The 16,555-nt window shown below is 31.2% G+C and overlaps 2 protein-coding genes across 3 annotated transcripts; both read right to left on the reverse strand.

The window, feature by feature from the left end:
* Positions 1 to 3,730: 3,730 nt before the first annotated feature.
* On the reverse strand, positions 3,731 to 9,016 carry LOC127241273 (developmentally-regulated G-protein 2). Its single transcript, XM_051260213.1, has 12 exons — positions 8,917 to 9,016; positions 8,598 to 8,687; positions 8,193 to 8,260; positions 7,998 to 8,074; positions 7,552 to 7,732; positions 7,381 to 7,437; positions 7,177 to 7,251; positions 6,287 to 6,406; positions 5,126 to 5,296; positions 4,882 to 4,995; positions 4,602 to 4,772; positions 3,731 to 4,124 (listed from the first exon to the last, which is right to left on the reverse strand). The coding sequence occupies exons 2-12, from the start codon at positions 8,665 to 8,667 to the stop codon at positions 4,029 to 4,031; spliced, it is 1,200 nt and encodes a 399-aa protein (XP_051116170.1). The 5' UTR covers positions 8,668 to 8,687; positions 8,917 to 9,016; the 3' UTR covers positions 3,731 to 4,028.
* Positions 9,017 to 10,781: 1,765 nt separating this feature from the next.
* LOC127240165 (uncharacterized) lies at positions 10,782 to 16,305 on the reverse strand. Of its 2 annotated transcripts, none has more exons than XM_051258679.1 (9): positions 16,085 to 16,305; positions 15,704 to 15,838; positions 14,992 to 15,172; positions 13,994 to 14,070; positions 12,777 to 13,595; positions 12,184 to 12,318; positions 11,620 to 11,901; positions 11,474 to 11,530; positions 10,782 to 11,154 (listed from the first exon to the last, which is right to left on the reverse strand). In XM_051258679.1, exons 2-9 carry the CDS (start codon positions 15,803 to 15,805, stop codon positions 10,975 to 10,977), a joined length of 1,833 nt encoding a protein of 610 aa, XP_051114636.1. In that variant the 5' UTR covers positions 15,806 to 15,838; positions 16,085 to 16,305; the 3' UTR covers positions 10,782 to 10,974. The 2 variants fall into 2 exon arrangements, with proteins under 2 accessions (XP_051114636.1, XP_051114629.1); XM_051258672.1 differs by having other exon boundaries at positions 10,782 to 11,166.
* Positions 16,306 to 16,555: the final 250 nt, after the last annotated feature.

The raw sequence follows: 16,555 nt of genomic DNA on the forward strand, positions 1-16,555 counted from the left end.
ATCTTGTTTATTATTTTTGTTCGTCTCAAAATAATAGTCTCATTTCCATAAATAATCATATCACCGTAAAATTATATCTATTTTTTTATTATTTTTACACAATTGTCACTACTTTTTACACTAATATACTCACAAGGACAAAAAAGTCATTAATCCTGACTTTTTATCAACTATCAATATAATATCAATATTCATTAAATCTCGTACCCAATACAATAAGACTATGCTTTTGAGACTAACGGAGTAGTCATTAATTACATTGCATTGCTTTCTTCACTAGAATCATCACAACACATCATGCACTTAATAAAAATATAAATTATGTAATTTTTCCTCATTTGAATAATTCATTATTTATTTTTTTACCCTTAATTTCTAATAATGTCTTCTAGAATTTCCATTTTGCTTTAATCATTTTAACCACAAAAAATAATGATAACTCCCTCTATATATATATATATAGCAATATTTGGCGAGAAGAAAAAATATAAACTGATAGAATATAATTTCAATAATTACAATAAATATTGTAGATTGTTATTATATATTCCTACTAAATAATTTATATTTATATTTATATTTTTTAATTTTAATTGAAAATATCATCTTTATTATTATATTAGTATGTCATATCAAAAATATTTCTTTTTTATTATAATAAAAGTAATCAAACACTAATATTAAAATATTTATAATTTTTACATAAATTACAAATATTAATTACATATACAATTAATTAATACGTGAGGTACAAATAACAAAAATATCAAAATCATCTTACACACATTCACTAATCAATAAAATACTATTATTTTTTAATTTAACATAAAAATATAAAAAAAAAAGTACTGTTGGAATGAGACAGATGAAGTATTAGTATAAATATCGTGTAATTTTTATTGACAGTGAAATACTTAAATAATATCATTAAATAGTACTCCCTCCCTACCACTTTGGATGTTTGGGTCACTGTAGACACAATAATTTAGAATAAGTATAATTAGTAGACAATGAAAAATATATTAGTGAAAATAATTATCTTACATTATAGATTAAGATTAACATAACTAATTAGTTTAATTAAAATTAAAAATTTAAGATGAGATTAAAGTGTATAATAATTATTATTTTTAAAGAAAAATAACATGAGATGTGAGACGAACAGAAACGGCAATATGAACATACTAGGTGAGACAGAAAGATAAACATAAAATAAGTAATGAAAGGAAAGCTGAGGGGATAAATATTGATTAAGATGATGATAAGTAATATAAATCGATTTCTTCTTCATCATCATCATTATTATTATTATTATTATTATTATTATTGGTTATAAATTAAAGATGTGGTTATATGTATGATCAAATTACACATGAATTTATAAAAAAATTACTTGCTCCGTCCCAAATATCGTGTCTGCTACACTGTAGACACGATATTTTAAGAGGGGTGTAATTAGTAGATAATAAGAATGTATTAGTGAAAATAATTATCCTATAATATAAATAATTATAAATTAAGATTAAGATAACTAATTTATTTAATTAAAATTAAAAAATAAAATAAAATAAAAAAATTTAAAATGAGATTAAAGTATGTAATCATTTTTCAAAAAAGAAAAATGACATTGTACGTGGGACGGACAGAAACGACAACGTAGACATGGTATCTGGGACGAAGGGAGTAATTAATTGTGTTTTAGAGACAGGGAGACACAAACAGCAGTGTTGTTTAGCATTTGTATGTACAAAAAATCTTCTTATTGCTGATTTGCTTAATCTTCTCTTTTGTCCTTATATTATCTCTCTACTTTATATTTTGCTGACTTTAGTTCCAACCCTCACCACCAATTTTATTTTATTTATTATTATATCCTCTCATCTCATTTTTTTTTTTTTCTCTATCAAATATTATCATTAAAACTCAAAAGAATAGAATATTTGTTTATGTAAGCAATTTTGTAATGATTTTTAATATGAATTATGATGTTGGGTATTATATTTCTAAAATTATATATATATTGATGTCGCCTATATCAAATTATATTTACTTAATAATTGAGAATGTATCAATTGATTATTTATTTATTTTCATACCCATTCCCTACCATTAAAAAATGTTATCCAGAATTAGTTCAAAATAAATGCTGTCTGTATAAATTCAAAAAATAATAGACAAGTAAAATCAAGTTCTAGTTGTGAATTGATTTCTAGTATATAATTTTCCCTCAATAATTATATAAATAATATAATATTATGAATAATTATAGTTTAATCTCCCTCAATATTGTCGATGGCCCACTTTACACGTGTGTGGATCATTCTTGAGCCCAATGGGCCCCACTACCTTTATTATTTGGCCCAATAACAAGACTATGTGGCATTACCATATCACATCACATCCACTTGAAAATTAATTCATTTATTATTTCATTATCATTTTAAATTATTATTAGCTTATAAAATTGTTGATTGATATTATTTAATTTATAATAATAGATAAATAAGGTGTGGAGGTGAAATATAATGATTAAAATACTCCACCAGTTCAATATATATTTTTAATTAATTTTCTCCTCACATTCTCATTGAAAATATTTAGGGCGTGTGTTTCGCAATTAGCTGGTTAGCTGATTCAATTAGTTGGTTTGATTAGCTGATTCGATTAGTTATTTATATTAAAATATTTGATAAAATAACTATTTGATATTAACTGTTTATACATAAGATGACAATCGATAATATTTCTATTTTATTGTTGTTTCTAATATATTCAATTATGTTCTTTTGAGTTTAGAATGTTTAAAATTTTTTGTTATTAGTTATTGAAAATTGTAAAAGTGTTATAAAAATATTTATTTTTATTACAGTTATATTTAAAAAAGAATATATTTTTATTAAAATATATAAATAGTTTTTCTATGTAATGTATAAAATAATAAATTTTTCGTGTATATATTTATTATGTTAGTTATCGATTAGTTCATTATATTTATAATTTTCAATAAATTTAATTTTTAATTTATTTTTAGTATAAAATTTATATAATATAATTTTAATATAAAAATAAATTATTAATATTTATATTTTTTATATTTTATGTAAATTTTAATAAATTTATATATTTTACAATTAAAATAATTTTTATATAAAAATTAATTATTTTAAATTTATAAAAGTAAAACTATAATATAATAAAATATTCTAATATAATTAATAAATAATCAAAATATATTTATTTGTGTAAAATGCATAATAAATTTTTAAGAGTATATAAGAAATAAATTTTATTTTATTTTATTTTTTCAGAAAAAGCTATTTCAAAACGCTGGTTAAGTTAGCTTTTTAAGACTAGCTTTGGGTCAAAAAGCTAATTTACCAAATACTTCAAATAGTTTTGACTAGTCAAACAGTTAAAAGTTGTTCAATAAGCTAAAAACTCTTTTAAAAAAAAAAAAAGTACTTAGTCAAACACCTGAGTAAATTGATTATATTGCCATATGATTAATTTAATACCATATTTATTTTCCTTAATTAAGTATAGAATAATATATACTTTTAATACAAATATAAATATTTCATGGGATAAATTAATCTCACCTTCATAGGAGAAATTGATTATCCTTGCTTAATCCTAAACTCTTTAGTCATCTAAAATAAACATTATCCTAAATCCTTATCAATCAAAATAAACATATCCTTACTTTATATAGGACTGAAATAAAATAAAATAAAACAACACAAATAAACCATTGAAAAATGTTTGTCACTTGCCACAAAATCTCAAGCATGCTAAGAAAACAAGCATCACATAATTCCTTCAAAAATGGAAATAAACACAAACTCTACAGTACAGAGCTTACTTACTAAAAAATGGTTGCCACTTGAGAGATAAGAGATTACTTACTTATAAAAGGATTGTTATAGTTATCCTTCTTGCCGCATCATCATCATCGTATCGACCAGAATAATTAGATGTAGTCGATAAATAAGCAGGGAGAGTAGTTCTTAGTGTGCATCATTCCAGCTCTATGTCTTCAAAGGAGCCTTCTTTTCTCGATCAGAAATCCGAGCAGGCGCATTTGTGTGAGATTTGAACCGCCCTCTTCCTCCATCTTCTTTCTCCTGTAGAAATATTGTCGAATATGATAAATCCCATTTGTGTGGAAGCACATTGTGTAAATAAAAGTGGTGGATGTGCTATACCAAATTTCACCTAAATACAGTACTCCCTCTGTCGTCCATTTGCATGCTCATATGATCGGAAACGGGTTTTAAAAAAATATGTAGAAATAGAAACATTTACTTTTTAGGGTAAACAAAATAGAAAAAATGGTATTTTTTTACTTAAAAGAAAGAAATCGGAATAAATTTAGATGACAGAGGGAGGTTAATATAAAGCCATAGGTCTGTCAAAATTCTACAACCAAACAGGATTTAAGATTTCGGAACTCAGTCTTCCATGTTTAAGATTCTACTGAGTTATGTGACATAAGGATCATGTGCTGATGTGCATATCATGAAAAACATTCTGGATTGGACACTGGTTTCTCTAAAAAAGAAAAGAAAAGAAAGAAACTTCAGTAGAGACATTTCATTTACCTTTTTCTTGACAATTTGCACTACATCCTCATCCTGAAGGCCATGACCAAGGCCACAATGCTGGGGGTAGTGCCGAGCACTTATGCCCCACACCAGAACATACTTCACATCTTTTAGAAGGCTCCGGTGGATGTGGTTACAAAAATCTTCGACAGTGCAGCCGCCTCGACCCTAAATTCATTATCCAATGGAAATAGAAAATGCTTTGTATTGTAATGAGGAAATTAGAGTGAACTGTTAACTGGTGTACTGTATTGAATAAATGTGTCAGGAGACATACAGCAGAGAGGACCACCGGTTCTGAGAAGTCGGGTTGCTGGCCCTGAGGCTTTGTATAAATTCTGACAAGACCCATTTCCTCCCACATTCTGGAAAGCAATCTGTCCAGATTAAGCTGTCCGAATAACATTGGCACACAAGATTAAATGAATGCAACAGCTGCTTGAAGCCATGGACACCTTCTATCTGTCTTCTAATCAAAACTACTCAATATTAGAGATGGCAATTAGTTTAGTACAACATACCCTTAAGTTGCAGCTAATGACAATTGAATTAGGCTGTCGTGCTAATCTGTCCACATCATCAATACCAATAACATCTATCTTGTTGTACACATATACACATTTAATGTACTTCCGATTGCCCTCAATAACATCAATAAGATCGTCCACAGTTGCATCTTCGCGAAACAAAACCTGAAGAATTTTAAAAAAACATCAAAAGCATTCCCGGCCCTAGGTGGGTGCTCAGTCTGCATGATTCACCTTAAGAGGATGCCATTGCATGGATATTTAAATAGCACATATAGTTATAATTTATATAATTGTAATTCAAGAACTACAAATAGAATAGTGCAACAAGGAGACCATGGAGAGAACCCCATAATATTTAGTGAAGGAATAAGGAATTATTTTTCATAAAAATGGTACTTCAAACTTAGAAAAAGCTTGGTTATCATCTCTATGTCATGCATATGTCTCATTCAAGAATTGGGTGTGCTAACACAAAGTTCCATAGCCTTTTCATAAGTGCCTACTTTTACAGAGTGCAAGTCATCCTGATTAGTTTAGTTTAATACAGATAATCTTTTCTCATAACATCATTAGCTTTACAGAGCAGGATATAAAGGTATATAAATTCGAAGGGTAGTTAAGAAAATAGTAAATACCATATATACATGTTTTACATTTTGAGAGGTTCAATGCAGGCAGCTTTCAGTGAAAAAACTATGAATATACAGTAAGGGTGTGTTTGTTTGGAGGATTGGATTTTAAATACACTATTCATTTCATTTTTCCCCTCCAAAAACATCAAATCAAACACCTATTTTTCATTTTTTATATTATACTAAAAATCAATTTTACATTCAAAACATCACATCAACACCTATTTATATTACATCATACAACTATTCAAATTTAACATTTTTACTATTCAAATCCCAACTTAAAATCCAAACCCCCAAACAAACACACCCTAAATGCAAGCTGTTGGGGCTGTATTCTTTTTTCTCCACATCTAGGAAGCAAATCGATTTTGGCAGACTAATAAATCAAATACTCAAATAAGGTCAAGTGTGGAAAATCCAGAAGATGAGAGAGACTTTAGCTTCACAACAATGCAAAGATTTGTCAGCATCTGTTAGAATTTAGTTATCATGTTGGGGGGGGGGGGGGGGGGTTTACCTCTGCATTGTGAATTTTGTACTCGTGCAATATTTGATAGCAGAGCTTCTCATCCACATGTGTCAATGGTAGTGTACTATTGAAAGATATTCCCCCAGTTTTTTTCTTTTTGAAGTATATCTGTCATCAGGAAGAATCACGAGTCAATAATGTCAAAAGGTAAAGGGTCAAGGTTCAAAGAGCCAAAATAAAAAAGGAAAAAGAAAAAAAGAAGATTAAATTCATATAACAAATCTAGTCTTGTCTTTATATATCTCAGTTTAATCTAATATCCTCAGACAAAACTCTTTCTCATTAAGACACTAGAAATATTTTTCCATGGAGCTTCTCTGCTTATCCTCTTTCCATTGATTAACAGGAGAAATGGCCAAAATCTATAATACTAACAAGTACCTTAAGTTCCAAAGTGTCTTTTAAATTGCAAAATTTTAGACCAGAGATGAAGCACATCAAATGCAATGGAGAAGCTGTTGCAGCTATTTCACAAAGAGCCTAAGACTTCAGGAACTACTTTAAAACCGACACACTTTCTAAAGGATAGCTATGCTCTACATTTTAAAATTCTTCAGGCAGAAATTGAAGCCATAAAACAGACATATCATGTCTATATATAAAGATCAGACACATTACCAACCAAAATGTTGATGTTGCAATTCAGGGTAATCCTTGCCAGTGATACTTCTTTTGGCAAATGATAGTATTATGAAATCAAGGCAACAGATTTAGTTCAACATCAAAATTGTAAGATAACTTCATTACAAGAAAAATATAAACACAGACACCGATATACACAAAAAAAAAAAAAAAAAAAAAACTATCAGGCAATATGTACAAGCCTCTACTCAAGTTTAATTACTCTCAGAGAATATAACATAAGATGAATACATTACTTGAGGTGGATATTTGTTTAATCGCAAGCCAACAGCTTCCAATTCCTTTGTTAAGATTTGCCGGTGTCCTTCGCTCTAGAAATTTTCATGGGTCAGCATCAAATTCAGATGGAATAATCTGTAAGATTTAGGAAGTGTGGGGTGGGGGTGCAGTAACACAAAGTAACCAAATGGATGCACAATTATCTCAATAACTAGACATACTTTGGAAGCATCCAGAACCATTAGTACAAGATCTGATGATTTGGCAACTGCAATAACCTGAATCAAAACAAATATGTTTCTGTCAGGATTTATCTCAAATTCATGTCAACTCAGTTCCACTAGGCAACAGTGCAGTAATAATATCATGTTACTCAACTAGAAAATGGTCACCTGTCTACCACGTCCCTTTCCTTCAGATGCACCTTCAATAATCCCAGGAAGATCAAGAAGCTGTATTTTAGTGTCGTTGTAGTGAATAATACCAGGGATACATGTAAGCGTGGTGAATTCATACGATGCCGCTTCTGAGTGTGTTCCAGTCAACATAGTCAAAAGTGTTGATTTTCCAACACTGGAAGCAAAAGCAGAGTCACAGACACATTCAGAATTAGGAATACCACATAATCGTGCATACACATAAACATAATTGAATAACACAACCACATAAACTAACCCGGATTAACATAAAAGCTAGAAAAACAACCCCCGTGTAGTTCACCAAATAATCAGTCTATATCCACTACTGCGTAAACTGAGCTATTTCACTAGTTTTAGTGCTTAAAAGTTTCCCCTTTTATGTTCAATTCTATACATTTAAAACGTATGACCAAACCAACCTGGGAAAACCTATCAGTGCAACACGTCCATGGCCATATTTTGTGACTTCAAAACCATCTCCAGCTCCGCTAGAACCCTGAGCAATGGCAAAAGCTAAATCATCACAATAGGGATCAAAACTGAATATAAAATGATTTCCATGGAAGCGGCAACAAGGCACATAACTATTATTAAGAAACCTAACGAATTCATACCTTTGGGGGCTCCAGCAGCTGCGTACGCAGCTTTGCTATCTTAGCCTTGAGCTGTCCCAAATGATATTCTGCACCGTTACATTAAAACATTAACATCATTATAATGCATCTTACTGGATCATAGTGTCTAAGGATGGCCATCAAACATAAAACCAGGTAGATAAGAGCAAGCAATACCACAAAGTAATCCCAAGTATTCAAAGTTATTTACCATAGTAAAATTATATCAGCTAAATGAAACCAAGCATGAATAAATGAACAAGACGCCACTTCAATCACTCATGTTCTCATTCAATTTGGGCATAAGAATTAAATTACCAAATATCAACGCCGAACTCATCAATAATCACACCCTCACTTCCATAATTTCTTTTTTTTTTTTTTAAAGAAAATAAAAAATGTCACCTGTGGCTTTGTTCTTCTGGGTGCGCGCCATCTCGGCTTCAATCTCTTTAATCTTTTCTATAATCCCCATTTTCACTTAAAAGTAATCACCTGAAACAATTGTAAATCAACATAAAAAAGAAGAATCAACACACGAATTATTCTTCGAAAAACAAAACATATAGCCAATTACTAGCTCCACACATTAAGATGGAAAAATAAAAATAAAAATTCAAGAAATATTCGTAGTGGATGTAAGTTGAAGCAAAATTGCTCCAAGCTACACTAACATCTTTGCATAAACACAAAATTAGTGTAGAAACACAGAATCGAAAATCACCGATTAAGCAAGTGCGGGTTCAGATTCTTCTACCGAGACAATTGATGAGTGCGATACAGAGGCAGCGGAAGCTGCAGATGATGAAAATAATTTCAATTCGAAGCAGAGTAGGAGTCAAAAATAAGACGCAAGGAATTTGATGGGCCTCACATGGGCCTCCAAAATTAGAAGTAAAACTGGGCTGGCTCTATTTTGTATAAACGAAAATACTTACAGCAGTTGTGGTATAATTTAGTAATTTTAACAGTTCTTTGACTTTTTTTTTTCTATTTTTTTTGTTAAAAATAATTTTATTAGATTATATATGTAATAGTAAAAGGAAAAAAAAATTAAAAAAAAAGAAAAGAAAACGACATATTATCAGCATTGTAGAAGATAATCGTTATTAATTTGGTCCTTTAAATAAAATTTGTACAATGAATGTCATATACAAAAACTTAAAAATGCGTTTATCCTAAAAATTAGTATAAATGAATAGAAGTAGGGATTTTGTCGTACAAAATTGAGTATAAATAAAGATATTTAGGGCATTTTGAATTGGCTTAAAAAAATAAGTTTGAATTATTTTATTAAAATAAAAAACTGTTGGAATGTAATAGAATTAAAAATGCTTGATTAAAATTACTCAAAATGATATATTTTTATTTATAAAAATTCTATATACTTCCTCAGTCCCATTGGAAGGTGGCTTTTGCTACCCATTTTTGAATATTAATATTATATTTGATTGTAGTAAAAAAAAAAAGACAAAAATACCCCTATAATATGGTGTAATGTAAAAGTAGCGACATTTGTGTAGTATATTGTAAGTTGAAAGGGTATTTATTATGTAAGTAGGTAGTACAGTTACTAAATTAGAAAATAGTAACCTTGTATTGGGACGGACGAAAATGAAAAATAGTAACCTTTTAATGGGACGGAGGAAATACAATTTTAAATTTTTCTAAATTATATTTAAATATTTAAATAAAAATATAGAAAATATATTTCAAAAATTTAATTATTTATATTTTAAAATTTTAATTTTAAAAAATTATATGAAAAATAAAATTACAATATAATAGAAGTATTAAATTATTTGTATTTTTCAATTTATTTTAAAATTTTATAACTTATATTTAATAATTTTAGTATAATTAAAAAAATTATATACTTCTATTTAAATTTAGTATCTCAATTATAATTTTAAATTTTAATTCAAATATAATATATAAATTAATATTAATAATATAATTATAATATATAGATTAATTATTTTTTATAATATAATATAGTATTGTATTTATTATTATTATTATTATTATGAATAAATTAATAATTTTAGCTAAAAAAATATTTCACTTATTTCAGAAACTATTCTCAATATAATTTTAAAAAAACTTCAAAAGTTGCAACTACTCTCAATATATTTCTATAAAAAACCTCAAAAGTTGTTTTGGCTTTTTCACATAAGCCAATGCAAATCGATACAAAATTTTTTTTAGAAACAAAACAAAATATATAGTTATTAATTAGAAAGTCAAGTGTATATATGCTAATTGATATTTTTGTCAATTAACAATACTTAAATACTACAAACGCATCTTCAAGACCCCAAATTCAGCGTAATTTTAATGGAACGTCAAGCTTCCTTTTTTTTTTTTTCTTTTTTTTCTAAATTTTTAAAATTTTAAATTTAAATTTTATTTTTCTAAATTTTTTAAAAAATTATTTTAAATTATATAAAAAAAAAATTCATTTAAAATAATAAAAAAATTTTAATATTTGAAGAATAATAGTAAAAAATAAAGTTATAATTGAAGTAAAATTACTGTAGCATATTTAGAGTTAAACTACATAAATGAAATTGATTGATGGATTGGAGATGGGTAAAAGCAATGAAATTGGAACTAGCACAATCTTATAATACATTATACATACATACATCAACAATTCAGCAGCCAAAAGGGCAATAGATTTTTACACAAACATCACAGATTTGGTACACTGCTTTTATTGGGACTTAAGGCAAACAAAAACATATATTGATATATATATATATATATGTACCTAATTTTACTACAAAAACCCTGACCTTGGTGCTTCTTGTTTCGCAGTTCCCGCGGGGTTGGGATAAGCGTCTGGTTTGGTCGGACTGGAGCTCGATGGAATCTTAGCTTCGATGTTGGCTAGTTCTCTCACACGCGTTAGGATTGGAGCGGGGATGAGGACTGAAGCTTGTTTCCGAGATCCATGTACCTGTTTGTCCGGCTAGGAGATCAGGTTTAGTTAGCAAATGCATCGATATTTTCTAATGTAAACAAAATACAATGCTCCAGAAGAAATAATTTTGGAACTCTTATATGAACAAAATTTAAATTATACCATCAGCGTATACAACATTGAAGTTAAACATATTGATCCAATTGCCTCTACAATGTTAAAAGACTCGACAAGTTTATGGTTATACGGACAAGGTTCTGCATAATGTTTAAGGTTGAAACAGAATTTTAAATCGACGAGTAGGGCATAGTGAAAAAATGGAAAATCGACAGCATAAAATGAACATGTGTATTACCACATTTCCGGTAGCCAATTCAGAAAGGCTAGCTCGCAGAAGATTCCTCCACTTGTCCTGCACGGCAATGCATCTATTTAATCTAACAGCATAGCTTGAGGCTTGGCGTAACATTTGCAATCTTGATTAAAAATTATAACTTCAACCTTTAGGTCAACGGAGGTTCGGTAAGAATACGAGGCAAATGCAAGTCGTTTGATTACCGACCATCTACCAGCGCCATATTTAGCAACCCCTTCAACCAGTTTAACGACTTCAGATAGAGTCCATGGCCGGTGATGTTTCCTCCTCGTCCCACTATTGCTACCTAGTATGGCAGCAGGTTCATCATCTGCATCAGTCTTGCATGATTCCACGTTCTTCACCTCCTCAAGCTCAATTTTTTCGGTTTCTACATAGAGGTTGCATGTCTCGGGAGAAGCACCAACCTAGGGACATAAAAAGGCTCCGCGAAAATATTATAAGCAAATGCCAAGAAAGAAATATAAAATAGCTAATGACATATATGAGTACTAAGAGAAGTAAAAACATGTAAATCTACAATGTACAATTTGTAGCCACAGCCAATTCAATCGAATTCGAGTCTTGAACATAGGATTATTTATCTGTTAAAATCTTCATATAAGTTTCAGCTCAGATAAGTGTGACAGCTTTCATCAGATATCCGACACCAGAAATTACTGAAATTAGCTGGGTAAAAACCAACTTACGAGCTCATTAATCCGGCTTGAAGACGAGCAATTCTTGACTACTTCATTCTCAATTACTTTTTCAAGCACTTCGCACGATGTAACATCATTCTCTTCCATTTTGGTTGAGATGCCAATGCCACTTGGATGAAGTTTCTGAACATTAAAACTGATAGCAGGTAAATGACAATTTCTAACACCTTAGCTAGTCTTGATCCCCATTCTTATATGAAGTTCTACCCTTACCAAAGTCAATTCATAGTTTTCAACTAAATACAAGAAACATAACACTGCATTTACTTTAATTATCGCAAAAGAAAGGTTAATTAGAAAATAAAAGGTTAACTAATAACACATGGAAAGCTCATTCAAACAGATCCACCCCACAGGAATTGGGGTATTTCTTATCTGGAATAGCTAATTCACAAGGTCGAGCATTTATAATAGAAAAGAACAACTAATAGACTTGCAGGTTATGCAATGAACTACAGATTGCTCGGACAGATATTGTGAAGACGACAGAAAAATATTTCTAGATTATCAATGCTTCACTCACATAAATATAATTCTGGTTTCATGGTCAATAGAAACAAGTCAGTATTATTTCACATTACCATAAGCGCCATAAAGTTCTCCCTGGGGCGGCTCCTTCGGGTTCGGGAAACATATGGAACCTGAATTCCAGTCCCTCCGATAGAATCTTTTCTGATAAGACACTTCCCATCTAGTGTGAAATTGTGAAGAGGTTTTGCGCAAGCTGCTGCAGGTGACCGGTCACATAAAGGTTGTTTAATAGAGGATAGGGGTTTGGCACCAGAATCCTTGGTTTCTCCTTCAGAAAGTTCTTCAATGTATCTTTTTGTGGGCTTCCGAATCCTTTTTGTTGGTCGGTGCTCCATGCTAGCATCTTGACTTCCATGAATGTCTTGATGACTTGAACTTTGTGAGTTTGTCTCATCAGCAACTAAGGGAATTTCAACTGGGGTATCATCCAAACTTGTAGGACTTTGATGGCTTTCAATCGCAGATGGAGATACACAATCGATCGAAACAGAGCAGTCAGCACTTTTGCAAGTTTGCTCTTTCCCTTTCCTGACTACTTTATTATCTATAATAACAAAACTAGTAGTTGAGAAATCACAGGAATTTGTTAACCCCATAATAATCCTCCTCTTGAGCCATTGTTTGTCCTTCACAGAAGTTTCCCTCCCAAATGTTGCTCTGAAAGTCTCCTGAAGATCCCTCACTGACAGGCACTCCAGATGTATTTCTCCATTCAGCAAAGAAAAATCAGGTTTCAACCCAGGACCAACAGTAGAACTTGATGGTTGACTCTCATCCAATCTACCTGGAAGCTTGACGCATCCCTCTGGGCTCCCAGATTGGCTAACACTTTTATCGCTTGAATTTGGAGTCAATGAAGAAATTATCCTCTGCACAAACAGTGCACATCATCACTAGGTCCTTTCAGTTTAAGAAGACAATGATTTTTCAGTAAGCTATCTAGAAAGAGTAAAGAAGCATTGATTTGAAGTATGCATCTAATTACTTCATATAATATAGGATAAAAATATTGATATATTTTTATTTGGAAAGTAGAAAGGCCTAAAATCCCATCATAAGATTGTACTGAGACAACACTGACCAGGACCAGATTGAAATTATTGATAAAATATATATATAATAAAAACCATTATTTATAAAATTTGTATGAATGTATCCCACTAAGATCATTAAAATGCACCAGCAATATGATTATATACATACATATAGTTAGGGCAACAAATGTAAAGATTAAAAGAACATCTTATGAAAGAATCAAATTGAATACCTCATCTTGGTCAACTGTAGGTACAGGTGGTACATTTGGCTTTGCTGCATCTACTGGGGCCTCAAGCTGTTCTTTACCTGGTACATTAACTTGATTAGCAACCTATAAATATAACCTAACCAAAGTAAAAAAATGATAATATGATCAAGCAGATTGTGAAAACCCAACCTCTACCAATTGAATTTCATTGGAAGAGCATAATATAGCCAGTCATAAAGTGGATGCCAAACTTCAATTGCTTACAATTAGTTGAACAATTTGTTCAGTGAAGCTTCACAGCACTCACTCACTCACTGGGACTGACATAAGGCTGAAGTGGGACCAGGGAGCTGGTTGTAAAGAAGTCCTAATAGATGAGGTAAAGTGCAGTTCCTTGTCTACATAGTACATAGTAGCAATCACCTAGTGAACCATCATAGCCATCCCCTTATATCCCAACAACCAGAATTGCCTTAGTCTGCTTGCACCAACTAGAGGCCTAGAGTGAAGAGTAAAACCTATCTGAATTTGCCATTCCTTTCAAAAGACTGATTAGAAATCTCCCAGTTATTCCAGATAGAGAAAACAGATATGTTACCATTTTATAGCATGTTTGAAATCAACTAATCAGAAATTCAAGCTACGATTTCGATTCGTTAGCCCAACTCTTCCATATCCTAGAAGGAACCAGTAATATCTAAAGAAAGTATGTATATTACCTATTATTTTCTTCTCCTACATTGTCCTATGGCAGAATACATGTTTTGTGGATTTTAAAACAGCTCACAACTGAAATGGCTGGAAGAGAATAATTAGAAAAGAAAACTTTGTTTAAAACAAGTGAGAACAGTTAAAAAGAAGACAAAGTCAAGCTTCTCATAAAAGAAATCTTCAAATTCTCAGCAGAATTAAAAACAGAGCACGTGTACAGTTCAAAAATATGCATAATTACTATTTACAATTATCACAAGGCAAAGAGTGAGAATAGCTGAAAAGCATTTATAATCTTTGAGATAAACCTTCTGATCCTTTGACCTGATCTTTACGTGAATCACAAGGTGCACACCCATAATCTGTACTGGTCTGCAAAGTTTGCCCAGTGTCTAGTGTTCTAAATTTACTTTTGCAATCGTCAAGTAGGTCTTCGACTGCCATAACCTCATCATCAGTTGCAGGCACTAATATCCCATTGCCATCAACCTAGAAATTTAGATGATATAACAATTTAATTAACTCATGAACTACATCTCCCTCAAAATTACACCTGAAAGAGAATCACAGCATTAGAGGCGACAGATTCACATTATAGAGGTAAGCTAAATTGTGACTGTCTTGAGGTAGACTTTTAGGAATGACTCAACATGGTCAACCACAAGAATGAAACTGCCTACGTAATAGATTTCCAGTAAAATTTATCTCCTAGAAGACAAAGTTTCAATTACTTATTGGCAGACATCAACCAATCGAGGTAACACAGAGATCCGATTATTCACTGCATGATCATGCAAAGAGGCATTGCATTGAAAGATTACATATATATTAACAATCTTATGGACAGGCGGTGAGCAGGCAACTGATTAGAAATCTAGTAGAAAAAATTCATTAGAATCTAAAGCAGCCACACTACAAAGCCTTAAGTAAATGACTCAACCAGCTTAAATTGTAATCATCCGCCCCCTAAAATGAAGTGCCCTAGACAGGCAGATAATATCAGCTAGAAAAAAGCTGTACCCGAACAAGCTGATAAACAACTGGATCCGCAGCTTCTCCTGAGGCGATATAATCTTCAACTTCAGCTTCCTGATTCCCCACAACGTCAACAGCAGTTTCCATTGAATGTGCGGTATAAGCCACTCCCAGACGAGACTGCCAAATCAAAACAAACGACAATTCTCCAACAACATCAGTTTCTAAAATTCAGATTTCAATCGAAAGGAACATGCATGAGGTGCTACAGGATCCTAACCCTAAGCATAACAAACTACGGTTCTTCGACATTTAACAAAATAATATTGCTCCAGTCACCAACAGTTAAAGAAAGGGCCATGTAAGGGCATCAATTGAAAATATCAAACAAAAAAACACCCAAAATCACGCTGTGAAACAACTCACAGAAGATTTTCATCCGAGCTTGCAATAAATTGGAAAAGTTATATTCCAACGAAAGCGCAGAGCTATGTAGGCGGGTCTAGAATGAAAATCTAAAGGTGGAGTTTCATTCAAACAGATTCCTGGACGGATTTCCCTTTTTGGATGCAAAATTTCTGTTTCAGCGCCGGCTCTTCTCCGCTTCACTCTCTCTCGTTGCACCCAACCAAACGAATGATGCTGCGGAACTGAGGGGCGCGAATTAAATGTATTTCAGCGTAGTCGTGGAGTCCGGATATGTTATGCGCGAATTGACAGAAACACCCTTTAAAGAAATGACTGTTCATCACTTGTGTTTAGTTGTGATGCGTTGTTTTGGATTTTGATTTTGATTTTGATTTTGAATAGTTAAATTTTAAATTGAAATAAATGTTTGATATGATATAAATATCTATTGATATGATATTTTTAGTGTATGTTTGTTTGGGGGATTGG

Source organism: Andrographis paniculata, unplaced genomic scaffold (genome assembly GCF_009805555.1).
Source record: "Andrographis paniculata isolate CXL003 unplaced genomic scaffold, ASM980555v1 Contig18END, whole genome shotgun sequence".
NCBI classification, from domain to species: Eukaryota; Viridiplantae; Streptophyta; class Magnoliopsida; order Lamiales; family Acanthaceae; genus Andrographis; species Andrographis paniculata.